Source organism: Pleurodeles waltl, chromosome 7 (genome assembly GCF_031143425.1).
Source record: "Pleurodeles waltl isolate 20211129_DDA chromosome 7, aPleWal1.hap1.20221129, whole genome shotgun sequence".
NCBI lineage: Eukaryota > Metazoa > Chordata > Amphibia > Caudata > Salamandridae > Pleurodeles > Pleurodeles waltl.
Window position 1 is genome coordinate 355,720,404 of NC_090446.1, and position 23,574 is coordinate 355,743,977.

General features: G+C 43.0%; 1 protein-coding gene across 1 annotated transcript in view; it reads right to left on the reverse strand.

Annotated features, from left to right (window-relative positions):
- Window positions 1-23,574, reverse strand: part of LOC138247253 (ubiquitin carboxyl-terminal hydrolase CYLD-like) — a 357,524-nt gene that overhangs the window by 198,794 nt on the left and 135,156 nt on the right. The window contains exon 3 of the mRNA XM_069201980.1: window positions 11,611-11,749. Coding sequence (XP_069058081.1) covers window positions 11,611-11,749 — 139 coding nt within the window. The remainder of the gene's footprint in view (window positions 1-11,610; window positions 11,750-23,574) is intronic.

A 23,574-nucleotide genomic window follows, 5' to 3' on the forward strand; every position in this document is an offset into this window, starting at 1 on the left:
AAAAAGATAGAGCAGGTCCAAGAACCAAACTTGGCATGGCGAAGGTGAGCCAGTAGAATCACAAGCACCCTGGACTTTCTCTGAACATATGAAGGACCTGAGGAGTTTGAGTAAAGGTGTCCAGGAACATCCCTGTCTAATCTAGCATCAAGCTGTCCCTTCGGCTGAAGATTCCCTCACCATCTGAAAGACAAACTAACCAATCTTGGTGTACAGATGAGTTGCAAAGTTCTCTGTGCATAGATGGCCCCATTTATTAAAGATGGGATTGGGTTCTTCCTGGAGAATGTCCCACTCATGCTGATTTGAGTCATCTACTCTGTTAATGTTGATCCTCATAATGTGGGCCTACCTGAGTGGTTGTACTATTGATACAGGGGAATCTCTGTTCAAGCCCTGATAGTGTTGGAATTGGATTTAGGACGTCTTTCTCCCGTATCCAAGCACTGGAGGCTGAATTTTTCACACTGACGTACCCCGGAGAATAAACAGAAACATATTGGCCATCTACTTCAATTCTTGTTAAATAATGAATCCTCAACAACTTCCACACAGATGGTATGGGCAGCAGGGTAGGCCACTTTAAGAGTTATACTCAAGCATGATTCAACAATCCGCAGATGGGAAATGTGAAAAATGTGTGAAGACTAGAGCAAGCAAAATATGATCCTTATGAATATCTTACAACGCAACCTGCTTCACCTAAAATATGCTCCATTATGAACAAGGTGAAAAGGTAGGCCATTCCAGCAATCCATATTGAGAATCAAGGATTGCTTATACAATCGGTGGAGATTACAGAAACATTTGCACATTTCTTGAGATCACTTTTTTTACACAGAGGCTTCAATTGATACTACTTCTGAGCTAGATAGTCTGGAAGACCGTCATCTTTTCTCCTTGTCTGAGGATGTTAGGTAGCTCCTTGAAGGGGAGATCACAGTGGAGGAGATTTCAGAGGCCATTAAGAGCATAACAAAGCCCCAGTAGATGATGGTTTCCGTTTGATTTTTATAAGATTACCAGAGAGTTGGCGATCTCACTTCTTTATAGGCTTTATCAGGAACTTAAGGGTGGTGCTGACATTAGGGCATTGTTTAATAGAACACTCATCAGCCTTATTCTGAAGACCAATAAGAATCCTACTAACTGCACAAGCTACCATACCATATTGCTAATTAATGCAGACATGAAAATTCTTGCAAAGGTCCTTGCAACCTGCCTCAAGAAAGACCTCCTTAGCTTGATTCGTAGCTCTCAGGTTGGTTTTGTACCAGGATGTTATTCCCGTAATCATATGTATCTTCTGTCCAATGTGTTAGGGAAAGTAATGATTCAGATGATAAGTCGCTTCTCCCTTGAGATGCAGTGAAGGCTTTTGATGGGGTTGAATGGAGGCATCTTATTTGTTCCTTAAGCAGGGAAGGAATAGGACCCAACTTTCTGTCCAAACTCTTATGGCTATACTCAGCCCCTTTGGTGCAGATAGATTGTGGAGGCCATTTATCAAAGCCCTTTCATATCTCTTGGGGCACCAGATAGGGTTGTCTACTGTTGCTATTTCTGTTCATTTTAGCAATTGAACCATTAGCAGCAGTAGTTCATCAGTCTTGCAAAATGTTGTTATATGCAGATGATATCTTACTGATTTGAGTGAACCAGATTCTTCTGTCCTCCAACATATTTCTCTAATTGAGTCTTTTTGGTCTTCTCTGGATATAGGATACATTGGTCTAAGTGTGAGGCATTGCCACTTACGTGTTGGGATTGTTGGCTTCTCATAAAAGAGTTAGGCTTTGAAGTATTTGAGTTTGCTGATAAATGAGGGTTTCGACAATATGGTGGCTTATAATATCCATCCATTGTTGAATAGAATGGAACAAGATTTCACATGATGGTCTGTCCTACAGGTTTCTTTTTGTGGTATAGTACAGATGGCTGAGATGGTGACGGCTCCTAGATTTAACTATGTTTCTGGTATGCTGCCCTTGATGATGCCTGCACGTACCCTTCACAATATAAATCAGAGGATAAAGAGGTTTATCTGGGCAGGCAGGAAATCACCTTTAAATCTTCAAATTTGCATGTGGATACCACGTCAAGTGGCCTTCGAATTCCTTACATGTGGCTTTACTATATGGCTCAACATATATTGCAACTAACATATCTGATGATTCCTGCAGCTGATCAATCTGATTGGGTGTCATATGAGCAGAATATTGTTCAGGCTCCAGGGGGTTTAGGCATCTTATACAATGCTTCGATTTTGACAGATCGCTTTGCACTCCTACCTTAAGGACTATGTGGCTGCATGGAAAGATTCACACCAACTCTTGAGAATTGATAGAAAAGTTCATAAAGGTGCGCCACTTTGGTGCAATGAGGGAATCACTGTGGACAAAAAGTTGATAAAATGGGCTCCATAGGAAGAATGGGGAATTAAAACGTTTGGAGACCTTCTTGATGGGGATATGTTTTGTTACTATGAGATGTTAAAATCAACATTTTCGCATTCACAGTCTCAGCTTGGGAGGTATTGGCAAGTGCTGAATTGCTTAAGAGGTAAGTTTGGGTGGGATGCGATTCATCTCTCAGTGTCGCGGATTCTAAACTACCTTAAGTTGTTGGGATTTTCCAAGAGAGGGGTGTTCAATATGTATCAAATTCTCATTGACAATCTCTACTCATATGCTTCTATCTTTGCATCTAAAACCTACTGGCAAGAGCTGCTGAGTGTAGAATACTCAGGCGGTCATTATGAATATGGCGGTCTGGACAGCCACTTTATGTTCATGTCATGCCCGCCACAGGCGTAACTCCGCCACCGCCAGAGTACCGCCGCCCGACAGCCTGGCGATGGCGGATTTATATATCCGACAGCCCGCTGGATAATGTACCTGTTTTCCACCAGCCTTTCCCTGGCGGTTTATCCCACCAGGGAAAGGCTGGCAGAATGGGTGCCTCAGGGACCCCCGGGTGCCCCTGCACCGCCCATGCACGTGGTATGGCCAGTGCAGGGGCCCCCGTGCACAGCGCCGTCGTGCATGTCACTGCCCGATTTACGGGCAGTGATATGCGTGACGGATGCTGCTGCACCTGCCGCACTGCTACATTGCCGCTGGAGCCGGCGTCAATGTACAGGCTCTACATTATGCTGGGCCCGCTGGCGGAAACACTGTTTTTGCCTACCCTCCCAGCAGAATGTTAGTACTGTGGCCGGCGGGGTCTTCAAAGTGCTGGTGGTCTTTTGTGAATCATCACAAGTCTGGCTTTCAAGCACTTGATGGAGCTCCGTTGAGAATCCTAGCCATCCGCTAGTCTTTCTAAAGACATAGGGGGTCTTTCAGACCCCGGCGGGCGGCGGGAGCCGCCCGCCTGGAGGGAACCGCCATATGGCCGCTCCGCGGTCGAAAGACCGCGGAGGCCATTCTGGCTTTCCCGCTGGGCTGGCGGGCGACCGCCAGAAGGCCGCCCGCCAGCCCAGCGGGAAACCCCTTCCCACGAGGAAGCCGGCTCCGAATGGAGCCGGCGGAGTGGGAAGGTGCGACGGGTGCAGTTGCACCCGTCGCGAATTCCAGTGTCTGCTGAGCAGACACTGGAATTCAAAGTGGGGCCCTCTTACGGGGGCCCCTGCAGTGCCCATGCATGGGCACTGCAGGGGCCCCCAGGGGCCCCACGACACCCCTCACTGCCATCCTGTTCCTGGCGGTCGGAACCGCCAGGAACAGGATGGCGGTGAGGGGGTCGGAATCCCCCATGGCGGCGAACCGGCGGGAGACCGCCGGTTTTCCTGGTCTGACCGCGGCCAAACCGCCGCGGTCAGAATGCCCTGCGGGGCACCGCCAGCCTGTTGGCGGTGCTCCCGCATCCCCGGCCGGGTCGGAATGACCCCCATAGTGAGTTTGAATACATTATAGAAGAAATGAGGAGAAAATGGTGAAGGGAAAGAGAATACACAGGAATGATTGCTGGTCTGCTTTCTTGTCAGGATTACTCAGCATAGACTGATATCTTCTAGTGGTCTGGTGTGTCGCTGTGATTTCAGGTGGTAGATGAAAAGAGTTCTGAAGAAGTAATATTTAAGCCAAAAGGTCAGTCAATAAGGATTACCAAATAAGATTTGGCACAGAGGACAGGGACTCACATTCAGGGACCATAGGCTACACTGGTACATGGTTATGTTGGCAGTAATGAGATCAGACATTGACCAGGATACTGGCACTGGTCCCCTGAACGCCAAGGAGCAGACGACTACAGTACAGAAGCAGATGAGCAGGCAGGTGAACAACATATAAACAAACAATGTAGCAACTCTGAAGAGAAAGGGTCAGGACAGCCTAGGGGCTCTGGCAGGCAAACAACGAAGGTGATAGTGTGTAAAGTTGAGTGTACGAAATGAGCAAAAGTGGAAAGCCTACATATCCACAAAATGTGGGCAATGCAGTAAATACTGATTCTACTGTCATTGGTCCATAGTTTACACCATGACCAGAAATACCACACACCCATTGTGGTTAGCATCTTACTGCTCCTTAGGTGCTATTGCCCAGTCTTCCACAATCTCAAATAGTTTCCCATCTTAATCTGTGAGTCTGGCTAAAGCGGCGAGTGAGCTGATTCTGTTGTGATTGTGTACCACAGGTCATTTCATGTTTGCATGCTTTGGTAAACCCTTCCCCACTCAGTCCTAAAGTGAATCTCTGACATTCACCACTACAAGGAAAACTCTCAATGCCAGGAAGAAGGCTTTCAACTCCAACATATGTCTGTGCATCAATGAATCTTTCTCACAGGTCCTCTTGTACTTCAGTAGCAGTTTCCACGTTGATGTCCCATTCTGCAACCTAATCTCTCTTGTACAGAAAGGTTTGGGGAGATAGATCCACAAGGCTGTCCTTACCTGATGGCCAAGCTGGAGTTCAGGGAAAGAGGTCAGAAACAGCAAGTGAACTGGGACTGCTGGTGGCCATTGGTAAAGGAACGCTGGGGCCTTCGGGGTGGCCTCTGGTCTTGGGAACTATATCAGCAAATGAGAAAGCTGCACAAGAGTGCATTGGAGCTACATCAATATTTGAATGTGATGGGCCTGGTGGCACTCAAAGCATTAGAGAAGTTGAAGATCAAGGACTACGAGGCAGTAAAATGTGCAGACAGATCCCAGGGATGCAGAGATAGGTTTCAGTAGCTCCTGGTTCAGCATCTACTGATCCTATCAGTTGTGTGAGGCTGATCTGCTCTTCCTGCATTCCACTACCCCCTGATGGAATGGCTGGTAGGACAGGCAAGAGTCAAAAATTATCCACAAATAGACAAAACCATGAGGATACATACTAAAAGTGCAGGAATACATTTCTGAGAACCCTGGGGTATCAGTGAATAGACAAGCATCACTTCCTATTTCTGAAACTGGACTTGCAGAGATGACGACGGGGGTCAAATACTCCTTAGTGCGGTGAACGTTCAGTGTCGGGACAACCTCCCAACAGGAAGGCTGAGACCGGCTGCCTAGAGAGGCTAGCATGCTGAGGGCCAGTAGTGCTTAATAGCCCTGTGTTCTGGGGTGCTTCATGGCCCTTCCCTGGACCATGATGACTGGGGCTGATTAGACCAATTTGTCTGGTTTGTCTGGTTTGGGGTAAATGCCTTTTTAACTAGTCACTTTCCCCTTCTTCCTGGTCATTCTCACCACCTTTCATGAGGCCAGAGCCAGACTCAGTGACCTTTACAGAAGGATGCCTGAGTGAAAAAGCCATACTACCTCAGTACTGTTCCCAGAGGCCAAGGTACCATATTTAGAGCCAGGCTCAATGTCTTATTAGAGAATAATTGGTGCACATTTGTCTGCATTGAAGTCAGAAAGTTCCAGAGGGGATCCCATCCAGGTAGTTGCACAGAGAGTGCATGTGTGGATCGTGTGACTGTCCACAAACATGAGCAAAGAAGGTATATAGGACAGCTGCTGAAAACCGTTGAAAGCATGGCACACATGGCTTAAAGCAGGAGCTACCTAAGAAGAATCATAAGAAGGATGGAGGGAAAACAGCAGACTGAAAAAAATTCTAATAGATTAAGGCGTTGCACTAGGTATTCACTGAATCTGAGAGAAGCGAGTTCGGATTCCCACCATTTAAAGGAACCCTAGTAATGGTTCTTCTACGCCCAGAGACAGGGCCATGGAATGCTTGATGCTTGAATGCTTAAATGGTACATGAGAACAAAGCTCAGTTTCTACAGCTGTAGAAGCATCTTCTGTTTGTGCCAATGTGAGGCAGGGAGATTACCATTCGAGGAGGGGAAATAGCTAGAATGTAAGAGTAATAGCAGGAACAAAGGGCCTGAAACATGCACAACAGCCCTGATACTTAAGCCACACAAATCATTAAATGTGCACACCAGAACGAGCATAGAGGAAGACAAGACAATCTAGTCAATATAATTACCTACAGGGAGTGCAGAATTATTAGGCAAATTAGTATTTCACCACATCATCCTCTTTATGCATGTTGTCTTACTCCAAGCTGTATAGGCTCGAAAGCCTACTACCAATTAAGCATATTAGGTGATGTGCATCTCTGTAATGAGAAGGGGTGTGGTCTAATGACATCAACACCCTATATCAGGTGTGCATAATTATTAGGCAACTTCCTTTCCTTTGGCAAAATGGGTCAAAAGAAAGACTTGACAGGCTCAGAAAAGTCAAAAATAGTGAGATATCTTGCAGAGGGATGCAGCACTCTTAAAATTGCAAAGCTTCTGAAGCGTGATCATCGAACAATCAAGCGTTTCATTCAAAATAGTCAACAGGGTCGCAAGAAGCGTGTGGAAAAACCAAGGCGCAAAATAACTGCCCATGAACTGAGAAAAGTCAAGCGTGCAGCTGCCACAATGCCACTTGCCACCAGTTTGGCCATATTTCAGAGCTGCAACATCACTGGAGTGCCCAAAAGCACAAGGTGTGCAATACTCAGAGACATGGCCAAGGTAAGAAAGGCTGAAAGACGACCACCACTGAACAAGACACACAAGCTGAAACGTCAAGACTGGGCCAAGAAATATCTCAAGACTGATTTTTCTAAGGTTTTATGGACTGATGAAATGAGAGTGAGTCTTGATGGGCCAGATGGATGGGCCCGTGGCTGGATTGGTAAAGGGCAGAGAGCTCCAGTCCCACTCAGACGCCAGCAAGGTGGAGGTGGAGTACTGGTTTGGGCTGGTATCATCAAAGATGAGCTTGTGGGGCCTTTTCGGGTTGAGGATGGAGTCAAGCTCAACTCCCAGTCCTACTGCCAGTTCCTGGAAGACACCTTCTTCAAGCAGTGGTACAGGAAGAAGTCTGCATCCTTCAAGAAAAACATGATTTTCATGCAGGACAATGCTCCATCACACGCGTCCAAGTACTCCACAGCGTGGCTGGCAAGAAAGGGTATAAAAGAAGGAAATCTAATGACATGGCCTCCTTGTTCACCTGATCTGAACCCCATTGAGAACCTGTGGTCCATCATCAAATGTGAGATTTACAAGGAGGGAAAACAGTACACCTCTCTGAACAGTGTCTGGGAGGCTGTGGTTGCTGCTGCACGCAATGTTGATGGTGAACAGATCAAAACACTGACAGAATCCATGGATGGCAGGCTTTTGAGTGTCCTTGCAAAGAAAGGTGGCTATATTGGTCACTGATTTGTTTTTGTTTTGTTTTTGAATGTCAGAAATGTATATTTGTGAATGTTGAGATGTTATATTGGTTTCACTGGTAATAATAAATAATTGAAATGGGTATATATTTGTTTTTTGTTAAGTTGCCTAATAATTATGCACAGTAATAGTCACCTGCACATACAGATATCCCCCTAACATAGCTAAAACTAAAAACAAACTAAAAACTACTTCCAAAAATATTCAGCTTTGATATTAATGAGTTTTTTGGGTTCATTGAGAACATGGTTGTTGTTCAATAATAAAATTAATCCTCAAAAATACAACTTGCCTAATAATTCTGCACTCCCTGTATACTTTCTTTACTAACAGGTTTCTGGGCATATACCTGCTGACTACGAAACTGACAATCCTCGTCTCTTTCTCCCCTGACCTCTAAATATTTTGTGTTTACGTAGTGTCATGCATTACCTCCGTCTCTGCAATAGTATTACGTAATATGCCACTCACCAGAATGTGTTCAGCTACTGCTTCTAGATTCTATGCCATTTGCGTGCCTGACAAAGATACGTACTGACCCGCGTAAATGCCACATTACCATTGGCTCCATTGACATTGTGGATGTACGGCATTATGCTCACTCTCATATGACCACTGCATTCCTAAAGACCATAGCGCAAGATTCACTGCCGGGCATGACGTATATTTGATGGGGAGCTTGGGGATACTGTAGTCATTCATTGTAGGGGTGGAAAGCTTTGCTTTTGAAAAGATGGCTAGAAAGGAGAAAGATGAAAATGTGTAAGACTTTGTGCCCAAATATTAGGTCAAGGACCTCCACCTTGATGTGTATCTGGAGTTTGGGTTCCATGGGCTCCTGGTTCCAAGTGCGTTAGCAAGTAACGCTCCATCGTTGCGCTATCATTTGTGGTAGTATGGTTCACAGTGTGTTGTGATTTGGTTTCATTGCTTCATGTGTGCGTGCCTGGTGGTGGAGGTGGGGACGGACTGTGTGTGACCAATCTATCTATCTATTTTTTTTGCTGGGACACTGAGTAATGAGGATGTTTCATTCGATTTCACCATTTCTTTGGAAAAGCACTATGTCCTGTTTTTCACATCTGCTATTTGTGTTTTTCGTGTTTTCTTTCCAACGTGAAAGAACGTCATGATGGAATTATCAAAACTGATCATGTTCTTTATTGTGGATGTGTATTTATGTTACGAGATTTAGGGACATAGGTTTGGCAATGTATTTTGAAGTATGTGAGGTTAGTATATGATTCAAGTTGATGTCACTTCCTCTTTGTCGATTGTGTGTTTGCTCAATTGATTCCAGTCCACTATTGGTTTTATGGTGACATTACTTCAAATTTCGCTTTTGCACCTTCCTGATGGTCTCAAACGTTGTTTCTTTCCTTTGGTTGAACAGAATCTTAGAGCCGGTTTCACAAAGGTAAACTTAGACTTTTGGTCTAAACTTAGACCAAAAGTCTAAGTTTACGACTTTCGACTTTCGCAAAGGGAATATCTTTACGTCCTCATTCGGGGTGGAGATTCCACTTCGGATGCAGAGTGTACTCTCTGCGCCAAAAGTGTTTTCTCTGCACTTGAGGCGTATCTCTTCTCCAACTGCGGTGAGTACACTCTGGGTGCGGGGAGTACACTCAACAACCAGAGTGTAATCTCTGCTTCGAGTGCAGACGTAAATATACTATTCATAAATGCACTTTGTGAATACCAAAAGTCATAAACGTGGACTTTTGGTCTAAGTTTAGAGCTAAAGTCGATGTTTTCCTTTGTGAATCCGGCCCTATGTGTCCAGGTGGAGAAGTGTGGCACAATGGTTAGAGCGGCAGACCCTGAAGCAGAGATCTGGTTCAAGACCAGGGTTCAAGTCCCGCTTCGGCAGGTCTTGGGCTCAATTCTCTTGGACCAGATAATTCTCGCCTCGGTGCCTAATCTAATTAATGGGTCCCACTCTGCAACTCTGGGCAGTAGCTTGCTTAATCTCCACAACGGCCCCAACAGTGCTTGGATGCCTGGCTTCACCCTGGGGGTGCCCAGGAGTGGGCACCTCACAGGGAAAAGCCAGGAGGGGTTCCATAGCGGTATGAGTACAGTGCCTTGAGACCCTAACGGGTGAGTAGTGCGCTATACAAGTGCAAAGTTTACAGTTTAAGTTTACAGGTGGAGGTGCTAGAAAGCACCTCTATGGAGCCTGGCTTCACCTTCTTCTCAGAAGTGACCTTTCCATCATTCTGTGAGCTCTGCAAAGAGAAAATACTTCAATATTCTTCCAGGGTCATGAAAGCTGACCAGGGAAAGAGGTTCATTACTTGGTAGGAAACTAAAAGGTATAAGGTAAATGGGGAGATTGGGTGGACCCTCTAGATGATGATCCATACCCAGATGATGAGTTATATAGGTGTGGGTGTAAGACTCTAAACCTGAATAACCCACACTTAACTGTGCACAAGAGAAAGAGTCTGAGAGACACAGAAAAACTATGAACTGTACTCTGAGGTGAGTGGGCAGGCAGACTGCATGTCTCGATTGGCAAAGGAATGACGACCATCAGAAGCAAGTAAGAACACTGAGAAATTTCTCTTCATATACGTTTGGCTCTAAAGTGCTCACTAGGAAAGGCAGTAGATGAGATCTCGAGTGATGACTAATAAGGCCCTAACATTGGACCTTGGGACTGGTGGAAGACCAACTATTCAAAATAGAAACAAAACTCATTGATAGGGAGAAGGTAACTGAGTTACTACTTTGTCACTTCTGTCGGACAAAAATAAGAAAGCTATGTTTGTTCCAGCACCCACCACAGGCAGGACCTGGTCAGCACATTGCACGGCAGTGGTTTTAAGTGCAGGGAGAGAAGTTAAGGCCACCACCCCAGACCATGAAGTGGGAAAGGAAGACTTATTACTTTCCTATATGATCTTAAAAAGACATTGACAAATCTTTAGCTGTAGGTCTTTAATAGGTAAGGAAATAAATGACTTAAAAAGACAGGCAGTTATCAATTCTAGACTGGAGGCAACGCTCTACCAAAAAACTCCATTTGGAACCTGGAAGCATAGACAACATTGTGCATGAAAAAATATTTTAACCTGCTAGGAACAAGAACCATAGGCATTGAAACATAAATGGTGACTTTGGATGGAATGGAGGAATGCCCTTAACATAGACCTAGTGGAGCTATTTAGAGAAATGTTACAAAAAGGCTAATTCCCCCTTATTGGTTCAGAGAGAGAACATTGAGTAGGTAATAGAAGCACAAAGACTTCAAACAAACCTAGACATGTTCTGATGATGTTGCCATAGCTACTAAAGGAGATAAGCTGCAGGGTTGTCTGCAGATCCTGACTTGTGGATGGGCTTTGCATCAAAATCACTCTGATACCATCCCCGCTGTGCACAGAATGAGGTGGCCCCAGCCTAGCATGACAGTTTTATTGTTTCAAATGTTATCACAGGACTGCGATTATTCTTGTTCAGGATGTTGATTCTTTTCTAGGGAGTAATGAGGTGTGTATAGGTCAATACTTGTTTTTAGCCAATCTGGAGTGGGGCTTTTGTAATAGTTTTTGTAGGGTGAAATCAATGAGAGGAGACGTTCATGCAAGAAAGGGCCTAGTAAGGTCAGGAACTGACATCCTGCCTAGTATAAAAACGACATTGGGAAGAGTTTGGCAGTTGAGAATGGGGGTGTAAAATCGTTCATAATGTCTTAGGTATAAACACCCACAACTCCATCAGCTCGCTCCTGGAGGTTCACCATTTTCTCCCTTTGTTCTGTACTGAAGCAACCTCATGCACAAGATGCAACCATTTTTATTAATTCATACCCCACGATGAGGCCAATATCAATGTTCAGAGTTGTGCAAGTTAAGGGAAGCCCATCCGTTTCCATTATTGACCCTCAATAGATAGTACTTTGGCACCAACCTGAATAGAGTGGAGTCGAGGTAGCAGGAGTTGTAGTGTCCCTGGATTCCCTTCATCTGTCCCACCATCTTGTGCAGCGTTTCGCTCTCAGTGACGGGCAGAACGTCTTCACTGTTAGCTTTTAAGAATGAATTCATCTCTGGAGAAACAACAAAGAGGAGCATCAGCAAACTCAATTGCACACCAGCCCTTCAGTGCCAACCGGCAATGAATGGCTCTCTAACCATACCAGTAGAGGATCAACCAGTGCTTAATTTGTAACAGAATAGGAGCTGTGGCTCACTCTTTTGCTCAGAAGCCTGGAGCTGCACTATTAAATTCCAGGTATTGAATTCATCCTCATGCTTCTTTAATCCACCACTACCCCATTATTTCACTCTGGCATGTTCCTGCTTTTGCCCTCTTCCTCGATTTTCCATCTTTCGCTTTCCCCTCCCATTGCTCTTAAGTGTTTTTTCTCTTTTGCTCTGGGTCAAAGCCTGATGAAGACAAAATGTGCCGGTCCTCAAAACTGGACTTAACCATTTAAATAGTAGTTGTATTGAGCGTGTGTGTATGTGCATGAGTGACAGAGAGAGGAGTGATTCCAGATAATTGCAAGCAGCCTGGGCTGCCTCAGTCAAGTATCAGATGTGCCGACCTTATGATTCAAGATAACCAAGTCCTACAGACCTTTCAGTGGAACTGGCATATAACTTACTCTATTCCACCTCCATGTGCCCTACATCGACCAAGAAGTTTAGTAAGTGAGATTCAGGGAGTGTGAATCTCAAATTCCCAAACTAAAAACGCAGTGGGCTGCTGGATGAATGGATGAATGGATAAGATGACCAAGTTGCAGGATGGACTGTTCTCAGGAAGAGCAGGATCAGTACTGATTTGCATGAGGTAGGCCTCTGGGGCTGATTTAGAGTTTGGAACACAGGTTCTCTATTGCAACAGCAAATGAGTACGCTTCCACTAAACTCAAAGTCCACCTCACTGATTTTGATTCAAGTGGAGAGCAAGTTGTACACTGACGGAATACAATTTACTGCATCGGTGTAAAACTTCCAATGACAGCCCAAAGGAGTAGGAAAGCCTTCCAACCTTCCTTCCTATCTAAAGCGGAGGGTGGGATGGCTTTTTTTACTGCTCATCACTGGAAGGTACAATGAGGGTCTGTAAATAAGAAAAATGATGCCATATAATGGAAGAAACTCCATATTGTGGTGGTCATTTTTTTTTTTCTTCAGAAACAAAATTCCATTTTGGGAGTTTGCTTTTGAAAAATAAAAAATATAAAACTGTAAAAAAGTTTGACGGCTGACCGTCTGTCAAACATTTCCTACATTGACCTGAACCGCTGTGGTCATGGCAATGTAAAGAAATGTTTGTGGGGCCAGCGAACATCTCTAAATTTGGTGGGCGGAGTAAAAGCAGGTTGATGGATGTAAAGTTCTTTACCATCCTGTCTGTTTTTACTCCGGCTGCCAAACCCTAAATCAGGCCCTCTATCTAGAGTGACACAGTGGGTGAAAAATGATGGTTTGGAATTTTAGAGTGATCGCTAGTAGTCAGACTATTTGCAAGCATTTGCCCCCTCACCTTTTGGGTGTTTGTTTTCCAGTAGTATGCCTGGAAACCAGAGACTGGCACTGCTCTCCAAGCCCATTACTGCCATTGTTTGTGAATTAAAAAAAGTAGTAAATGTGCACCCATTTAAAGTGCCCACTACAGTCACTATATATATTTAAATTCCAGACCCAAATAATTAACAAGAGAAAAATTTCTTACTGAAACCAGACGACGAGAAAACGACACAGACAAAGCAGGCCCAGTTCTGGGCCCGCATACCCAATTACCAAGTCGAGAATGCTTTTATTTGGGGGTCTCACACTGCAAATTCCACCTCCTGAAGCTATGGCCCTGCAAAGACGTACTGCTGCAATTGAGTTTGCACCAGCATTCCTGGCTCCTTACAGGCATAAATCTGACATATAATACTGCCTCAGCTCTCCCTGTGGAAAAATGTCAGATGCTGACTTGTGACCGACTTCTCATACTGGTCTATTATATACACGTTCCCATTTATTAAAGCAATTAGAAATCTCTAACCACACAAATTAATGCAGTTAAAGTGGTTGCTAGTTCCTGGCATATGGAGGCTATGCTAGGCTGTTGTTTTCACTGATTAGTGACGGTTTTCTGTCCCAACTGTGTAGTGCTGCTATTCAATTTACACAGAATAGTGCTGCTATTCATCCATTGTACCTCTTAGGTGAGATAAATACAGGGATTTAAGTGGGCTGGGTGCCTCTGGTTCCCAGACCTGCTAGCAGTTAAAAACAGACACTGTATACATATCCTTAACTGTAATTGTAAAACTCAGTGATCGATTTCTGAACAATTTCTGTAAACAATGTTAAGATAATCCATGACAGCAATATAGTTTTCGTTTATATTTCACTTTTTTTTAATTGCACATTATCTAAGAGTTCTAGCTATTTCCAGGAAGTTGTGTTTTTGTATTTTTTCAGGTAGTACATTATGCTTATATGGTGCATACTTTGAAAAAACCCACCTCCGGGTGTTAACAGGCAATGATTGAGAACTGCGAGATTCTCACAGTGCCTGCAAGTGGGTCAGAAAGGTGTTCAGAATACATGGTCCTGCAATTCTTGGCCTCTCTGCAAAGCTCACAGAACAATAGTCACATATTCCAGATGCAAATTTGATTCTGGGCAAATGTGTGTGAAGGTGGTACACCATAGGCAAAACACTGACAAGGCGAAAGCAAAAGAAAATGCACTTCTTACAGGCGAGTGGGTCCGTTGTGTGTTTAGGGTGGCGAAGTGAATGAGGAGCATGGAAGTGCATTTAGGAAAGAGAGAAAATAGGATGCTGAAGAGAAAAGAGATGTAGTGCAAGATATGCAGGTGGAGATGTGGCGAGAAAAATTGTGTATGTCTAAGTTAGAGTGAACATAACGTGAGTGATTAAGACACGGAAGAATACAGCCCCTTCCAAAAGTCTTACTAATCATTAATTCACAGTCTCACAATTTCTGAATTGAAACATTTTCAATATTAATTATTTAGAATAAAATCACTGTTGTTACTCATTTATCTTAAATAGCTAGCAACCAGTGTCAAAGCCAATAGTGCTAACTGGCTTTAGGTGAATGGCACTTGTTGGTTTATAAATCTGAATGTAATAAAAGAAAGCACAGAGATGCACCAAAATACCAATCAGGTGGCACACTATGGAAATCACAGAAGTATTGTTTACATATTTAATCCACATACTTACTTGTACAAGCCATGCCCTTTTAGACACCTCCCACCTTTTTCACCCCACTTAAAGCCCTGGATAAACGCGTACTATTCTATCTCATTTTTGATACTGTGGGAGGAAGCCCCCTATTGTCTGAAATCTGAAGTATAGTTTGGTCCTCGCTAAGCCTTTTACTCTTGAAGCTTAGTGTAGACATTGAAGAATGTGGTGAGGTAGGCATGTGATGTGAGAAAGGACACACCTGCCCTTGTGGCATTTCATATTTTCAGTACTTGGACTCTGCCTCCATGGCTTCATTACTAGGGCCTTGTATTTTGCCACATTAACTGTGCTCCCTGGAGTTACGGATACAGAGGCCACAGTTAATGGAATTACAGGCAACAGTGAAACCTAAGTTCCAGCAGCCTTCACAAAGTATGTTTGAGTATATGCGTGTGGGGGGAGGGGCAACTTTAATTTTTGGAGGTGGGCACAGCCCTAACTGACCTGCAATTAAATGAAATTTATTAAAAACAGCTTAGTAGCTGGAGTTGCTTCCCAGAGCCGTTTGAGACAAAGTGGATTTGCAGCAGAGCCTGTATTTCTAGGCCTAGGCCCTGTTTAGAGATCTGTGAAACCTCTTGCAGATGAAGTGAATTAAACTGGAATCTGCAATGTTTCTCCTGCAGTCCTGGAAGGCAGGCCTGATATGACAGGGAAAACAGATCCAAGTTGCTAGATGAGGCCCACTGCATTAAAGGTAGCTCCCAGCTTTCTCTATCACTTTATTTCAGTTTTCTTTCTGTGTACTTGGCGCTGAGCAGAGCATTCTGTAAAGCAAATATTTTTTGGTGTCAGAACATCCTCCTACTCTCCCACCCCAATAGAGGTGAGCTTGTTGTGGTTCCATTTCAGTGTTGTTCGGTCACATATACTTTAGCTTAGCTGAAGCCTCCGTCCTGTGCCCTTTTACCTAGATAAAATGTCCTGTTTGCATTTATTAATTTCAAAATAGCCTGCTTTTCAGCAGTGATGTTTTATGTTTGTAATCAGTTGTCATTTAGCAAGCGTTTTTATCATTGTTATGCATGACATTTTTCATTGCATTCCTTGCCTCAGGGTTGACAAGAACAAAATGAGAATGGCACAAAATAATGTTTGGTATTGCCGCGGCAAAACTGAGTAAACAATCTGATATTTAGGTACGTGTTCAGGCCTGCTTCACAGAACAAAACATGTTTACCTATATAAACTCTATGTGGGCTAAGGGTACCTTAGAGGGGTCCTTCCGGCCAGGAATTTCAGTCCATGCCGCACGCCATTTTGCTTCTGACCTCAGCCTTGTCTCTACAGCTAGATCAGGTGACAGAGGGAAGACCCTTGAGCAAGGTAACGGGGAGGGTGCATTGATCATGGTCTTAGAATGGACAGATTGATTTAACACTACCATGCTCTCGCTATAGGCTAGAGATTAGGCGTTAGGCATGAATAATTTATCCATGAATATTGCAATATGTTGGGGTTGTTCATTTTTACATCACTGATGTAAATCCTAATTCTGTTATGTCTCATTATCCTCATCATTATAGCTCATGCATTTTATCGAAGATTGCAGTCTTTTCAATAAATCTATTGAAAACTATCCTGTATTTCGTTCTTTGCCTTTGTGGGTGTACGAGACTTACTGCTTCTGAAAGAAAAGGGTATGACTTGCTCACTGCGACTCCCTAGAGAAGCCACTAGACCAGGGGTCTCCAACGAGTAACTTGTGGGGTACTAGTAGCACTCGAGCTACCCATAAGCAGCTCTCCTGTCTGTAGCCCAGCCTCCAAAAACTACAAAGTTTATTTTTAAAACAAACATGTAACCTTGTCTGATGTGTTCAGTATTAAAATTCTAATAATATTCATAGCTCTGGATGATTTTCACAAACATAAGTAGGTTTTACCACAAAAAAGGTTGGAGGCCCTGAGTGTCATACGCTAGACTGCCACAAATCACCTTCACCCTGTGTGTCTGGATGAGGTACTGCTAGCAAGCTGGTATGGTTGAGCCGAATGTTGCCAAACTGGTGTGGGAGAGACGCAGTCACCCACAAGAAGTGGTGCTGCCTCCCCAAGTCCAGCAGTCTTGTGGAATCACAAGAGTTACACAACAAGCTCAGTGGCACACAGTTGATGGCAGGGAAAGGGTGTGGAGGCCCCCCTCTATACCACTGATTACAATTAGAACCCTGAAGTTTCCCATAAAATTAGGAGTTACAGGAAATGAGCTGTGTGGCCAATAATTTAGTGTCCTTGCCTTTTTCTAAAAGATGTCTTTTTTATGTTGTACAGGGTGGACAGTGAGACCAGTAGCCTTCTATTTTGTCAGCATGGTATTGTATGGATGCTCCAGTTCCTTCTGCATCAACTGACCACAATCACAGCCACTGTGGACAAATATATGAGAACATGCACCATACTCTAACCTGCCAGCCAGCATCTTTCAGACTGCAAAAAGCACCTGAAAGAGGGAAATTAATAGTAGTAATTGGAAATCAAGAAATATGCACAGATCTGGAGGGAGCACTCCTGGCTGCCTCGGAATCCCTATGCTGTCAATGATCAGAAAACTTCAGATTAGGCGTTTGTGCATTTGGCTCAGAACCTTCTAGAAGTTTAGTCAATTTTAAGCTATATGTCACTATATCGAACTAGACAATATCGCTCTATAATGATATCAATACATTGACCTAACACTTTAAACTGTAACGTAAGTTTTTTTTTACTAAACTTAGCTATGCCTACACTTATCTTATGAGATAAGTGTAAGTGGAGTTACGAAAGTAATCATATATGCTCACCTCTCAATGTAGTGATATAGTGATATAGTGGATGAAAGTGATTCATATTTGCATTTACAAATCCCTCTCTACCCCCTTTGTGGTGCTGAAGTGCATTGCAGAAGATTAGCCTCCTACTCAATGGGCTACTTACAATATTAGAGATATTTCCATGCAGTTTATCACACAATTGTCTGATAGTTTGTAAGTAGTTTGCCATAAAATTTGTCATGCAAATTGCTATATAAAGCTGTCACAACAGTTACACAATCTATCATACCTTAAGATGTTATGTAAACTACATGTAGGTGATTATTCAGGTGCATATGTGGTTGAGTAATGATCATGCGAACAGTCAATCAAGCACTTATTTAAGTCTATAGCTACCATATGGCAATAGTGGCATCAGTGAAATACTATATGTAGTCCAGAAGTGACGGAATCCCAGCCTCTGGTGAAAGTTCTAACTCAACAGAAAGAAACATTTGGAGTCAAATGTATGCAATATTTAGCAGGAGGCAGCTGTGGTTACAAATTTGTTGCACATCCCTAACAAAAATAATTCAGGATTTAAGGTATAGAAAAACAGTCAAGTATGGTTTGGAGGTGGTGCTTCTACAGTATCTTACACTCTGTTATCTAACAGGTGAGTTTCTAGCATTCACCATGAGGTTATATTATCATCATGCTCTATGTTATATTATGTTATGCAGATTTGTAAAGCGCATGACTACCCAAAGGCCTCCCAGCGCTGATATCGGGACACTTGGAGTCGACAGAAAGTTATGCTTTATACAGCCAGATTTTAAGAGCCTTCCGGAAGGATAGTTCAGGGCCGATCAGGTGAAGTCTAGGTTGTAATGAGTTCCATAACGTGTCCTCTTGGTATGCCAGAGAGCTTCCACCCCAGTTAGACTTCTTTACTCTGGGAACTACGGATAGAAAAGCCGTAGAGGACCTAAGTTGTCTAGTAGGTGTGCAGAAAGAGGCCAATGTTCTGACCTATGCAGAGCTCTATGAATATAGCACAGGGACTTAAATTCTATCTGGCGTGCCACAAGAAGCCAATGAAGAGAAAAATTGCTGCTTTTACGGGTTCATAACTTGGTATATTAAGAAGCAAATGAGCCGAGGCATCCTGTACCACCTGCAGCTTTTTAATCACGAATCTGGGAGATCCAATGTAAAGAGCATTTCCATATCCAACATTGAACTAATCATGGCCTGTATAATGAGTCTTTTAGCAGCAAAAGGAAAGATTTTAAAAACCTTCCTCAAAAGTCTAAGCAAGCCAAAAGAGGTTGCAGAGATTTTATTGACCTGTTGAGCCATAGTGAGTTGGGGGTCAAGCCAGACACCCAGACTTTTAATAAGCACTTTAAGAGGCGGACGTTTTCCCAAACCTTCCAAAACAACGGGGTTATATCTAAGCTGTGACTGATGTCCAAGTATCATCACTTCAGTCTTACTATCATTAAGTTTCAGCCTTCTTTGTGACATCCATGCTGCCACAGCTGGAAGGCACGGGCAAGTGTTGGGCTGTTGACACTGGGATTCATGGAGAGTGATACTACCAGCTGTGTGTCATCCGCATAGGAAACTAGGGACATCCCAAATGGCTTGACAATTTCTTCCAGAGGTAACATATAAATATTAAACTGTGTGTGGCTAAGAGCAGAGCCCTGTGGCACTCCGCAACTATTCATGAAAAGTAGGACCTGTCAAATGCAGCACTGAGGTCCAAGAGAATGGTAGCTGTAACAGAGCGCTGATCCAGACGCCTTGTCGCCTCTTCAGTAATTGCAATCAGAGCTGACTCAGAACTATGGAAGGGTCTAAAACCCATCTGAGTGGAATGGAGGATATTGCTATCCTCTAAGAAACGGGACAGCTAAGTATGGACGTGCTTTTCAATTATTTTGGACAGAGCATGCAACAATGATATGGGTCTATAATTACTGAGTAGTGTGGCATTTAAGTTAGTTTTTTTTTAACAGAGGTTTGACAATGGCATGTTTCCATTGTTCGGGTACTATGCTCCAAGACAGTGATGAGTTCAGAAGATCCGTGATAATGGGTGCTATTACTGGGGCACCAAAAGCCAGCACCTGAGGAGGAGCTGGATCAAGGGGGGAACCTGACTTAAGAGTTATGAGAGATTTCAGCACGGAGTCTTCTGTTATATGAGAAAATTCTGTGAAGGTGGCAGGACCTGAGGAATTCGGACCCATCCCCTCCAAGTTCTGGGCAGTATCTGTAGGGAGAGTCGAATAAATATCTAGAACTTTTTGCTGAAAGTAAGTTGCAAGGTTATTACTATGTTCTTGGGAAGCGTCCATGGGCACCGAGTTTTGTTGTGACTGGGTGATCTCGTTAAATATCCGGAAAATCTCCTTAGGGGAGTTTGATGCCAACTCAATTTTGGACGCATAGTAGGTAGATTGTACTATTTTAATTTCTGCATGATAGGACCTAATGGCTCTTCTATATCCTAATTTTAGAAAGTCATCATAGGACTTTCGCCAACTTCTTTCCAATTTTCTACATTCTTTTTTGAGCTGGTGAAGATGCGAGGAAAACCAGGGTGCACCCTTCTGCGACATCCTCTAGCTTTAGTAGAGCAGGGCAAAAGCATATCTAGGCTACTAGTAATCCAGTTGTTAAAAGTTTCTAGCATGTCCATACTATTGTCCTTAATGGGGGGGTTTCAGCCTCTCCAAAGTATTAGTCCAGTTGTTGGCCTTATGGTTATGCCAGCGTCTGAAAGGTAATACTAGGTTATGTGAAAGTTTTCTAGGAGTTGGAATGGCTAATTTGAGGGTTTTCAAAGAATGATCAGACCAGGCAAGAGAGAGGGTAGACACGGGCCGGGGGGAGGAGCAAAAGAAAAAGATATAGCGTAAACGAGCGTTTAATAGAGCGCCAAATATAATTAAATAAAAGCAGTAGAGATTTTCAAAGTACAAAAATGTGGCAGATTTAAGAAACTATTTAAACAAACGCTGGCAGCATGGCCAACTATCTACTCACACCGTGTCCTCCGCTGCGCGTTGCCTGCATCGGGCTAAATATAGTCCAACAGGTCAGGAACAGCAACTAGACCGCTAACTGACACAAAATGGTGGCCTACAATGTGCTATTATGGGGGAGAAAAAATGGCACTCTCCACGAGCAAAAACTTGTGTTATTCCAGGAATTGCCAATAACCTCCCCATAGGAGAGGGCAGGCAGAAAGAAGCCAAGACAAATACACCCAGCCCCCACAGCCACTAAACATGGGCCAGGGGGAGGAGCAAAAGAAAAAGATTTAGCGTAAATGAGCGGAAATAGAGCGCTAAATATAATTGCATCAATAAAAGCATTAGAGATTTTCAAAGTTAAAAATGTGGCAGATTTAAGAAACTATTTAAAAAACGCTGGCAGTGTGGCCAACTAACTCACACCGTGTCCTCTATATCACATGTGATACACTGACCCCCAACCAACTTCAGCATAAAAAAGATAGTTTTTGCTACTGCCAAGGAGGTGAGTAAGAATGATTTAGACTTGATGAAAAAAAGGTATACGAATATTATTTATACTGAGAAGTCCATTTAGAATCTGTTTGTTTCAAACTGATAGACTAAGTAGAATGCCTTTTGAATCTTACATTTTAAGAGAGCTCCCCTGAGGTTTATAGCATACACCTGATTGTATAGCACAATGTGTAATCTTGAGGTTGCCATACCTGGGTGAACTGCATCTCCTTCAGCCTATGTATCTGACATGAATAATCCACTGTGTTATTTAAAAGGCACAGTCAGAAGTACAGAGAGTTAGTGGACTTTAGGTCAGCCAATGACTTCTGTGTCATTTTCATGGTGTGTCATTGCTTGCAGGGGCTGTCTGGTGAGGCAATGATATTTCATGGGTGGTTAAAGCGATCCATTACTGTTCTTGATAGATTGGATAATGGGGCACCAAGTAGTTTGATTTATATGACCACAGAACAACGTGATGCATAGATTGACGTTGCAAGCCAGTATGTCTGGGTGTTTTGATGCTTAATCCTAATATAAATAACCAGTCCTATTCACCAATTGCCCTTGTGGATTTATTTGTTTTACTTTACTGCCATGCAAAAGATGTTCTTGGCTTAATGTCTTTCTTTGGTAACAATGTCAAACCATGGATGCACATAGGCTTTCTTAAAGATGCAGCTAAAATACTGACTGATTCTCAAATGCATCTGCTATACACTATCTTATTGTGTATGCTTATTAAGTTCACCATTGACAAAACCACACTTGTGGCCTGATTTAGAGTTTTGCAGATGAGATACTCCATCACAAACGTTGCGGATATCCCACTCCTTGTGTTACAATTGTATTATATGATATGGTGCTTACAATATGGAGAACAGGATATCTAAATAAGGCCCTTAATCTTCTGACTCCTTTTTAATAACACTCTTCCTTAAGCGTCTATTCAGCAAAGAGAACCTACAGCCATCCTCCATATTGTTGTAGCCTACAATGTAGCTTCAATATGAGGTTTCTTTCTAAGACAGCTGAGTCAACACATGTAAAGTCAACCAACTGTTACCAACCACTGTCCCCAGCAAAATGGTAAGCCTAATGACTTTGCCAATACTAATTGGCAATGGACACTACGGTTATTACTTTGCTGAATTCAATGTGCCACTTTACGTCTTGTCTATCTGACAAGCAGGCTTAACAGTCTGTATATTGTGTGTACCTGGAAACCAGAGCATCTAACAATGGTACATATATTATATTACACATGAAGGGCCAGAAGCTTTTGCGAATGCAAAAAGCCATTTCAGAATGTATCAAAGGCATTCTGAAAGCAATCTTCAGGAATCGCTAAAATAGCGATTCCTTAAAATTGCGGCCCTGTTTAGAGAGTCTCAAATTGTGACTCTGTAAATAAGAAATGGCAAATAGGGATTCCTTATTTGCGATTTCTAAAGCACATGTAAGAAGCAATTCCTTAATGCGAATTGGGCATTAAGGAATCGCTATTTACCACCAAGTTGAACTTGGTGGTAACCATGTGCAAATTTTTAAAATTCATTTTTTAAATGTACATTTAAAGCACACATGCCCTTTTGGCATGTGTACACCTTAGATGTCCTAAAAAACATTTTGGGGTGCAACAGAGGGGGCTTTAGGCCCCCAGCACCCTGGGGTTTTGCCTTTCCAAAATTGCAATTTCCAGTTAAGAAATTGCAATTTTGGAAATGCAAAAAATTCACAAATATGGGACTACAGGCCCATAGGTGCGAATGGGGCCGGTATCGCAATTTGCGAATCAGTAATAGCATTTGCAATTTTTAAGAATTTACTATTACCGAATCGCAAACGTGATACATTGCATTTTGGGAATCAGAAATAGCGATTTCTTAAAAATTGCTATTTCCGACACGCAAAAGGCATTCTTGATACATCTGGCCCAAAATGTTCCATCATCATATTCACACATAAATATTATCTGAAGCCCATGAAGCTTCTCCCTAGCCCATCCATCATTAGAGACTCCTTTGCATATCCTGATTTTTGCATCCTGGTAAAAAAGAGAAGTAACAAATTAAATTTACTAACCAACCCATGTAATCAAAGACATTTATGAGCCAAATGAAGTAACCAATGCAATTCACTAAACAGCTAGCATCATCAACAACCTTCAGTATCCAAGTGAAGTAACAAATGAAATTCATTAATAGCTGTAGTTGTTTCTCACATATCTGCATCACTGTGAACTCAATGCATATATTTTCAGACATGAAAATGGACCTCTTGTGATTTACACCCAACTACTCCATCGTCTGCCCTGCATTGTTGCTGAGTTTCTGTCTCAGTGTATGCTTTTAAAAGGCCAGCAAA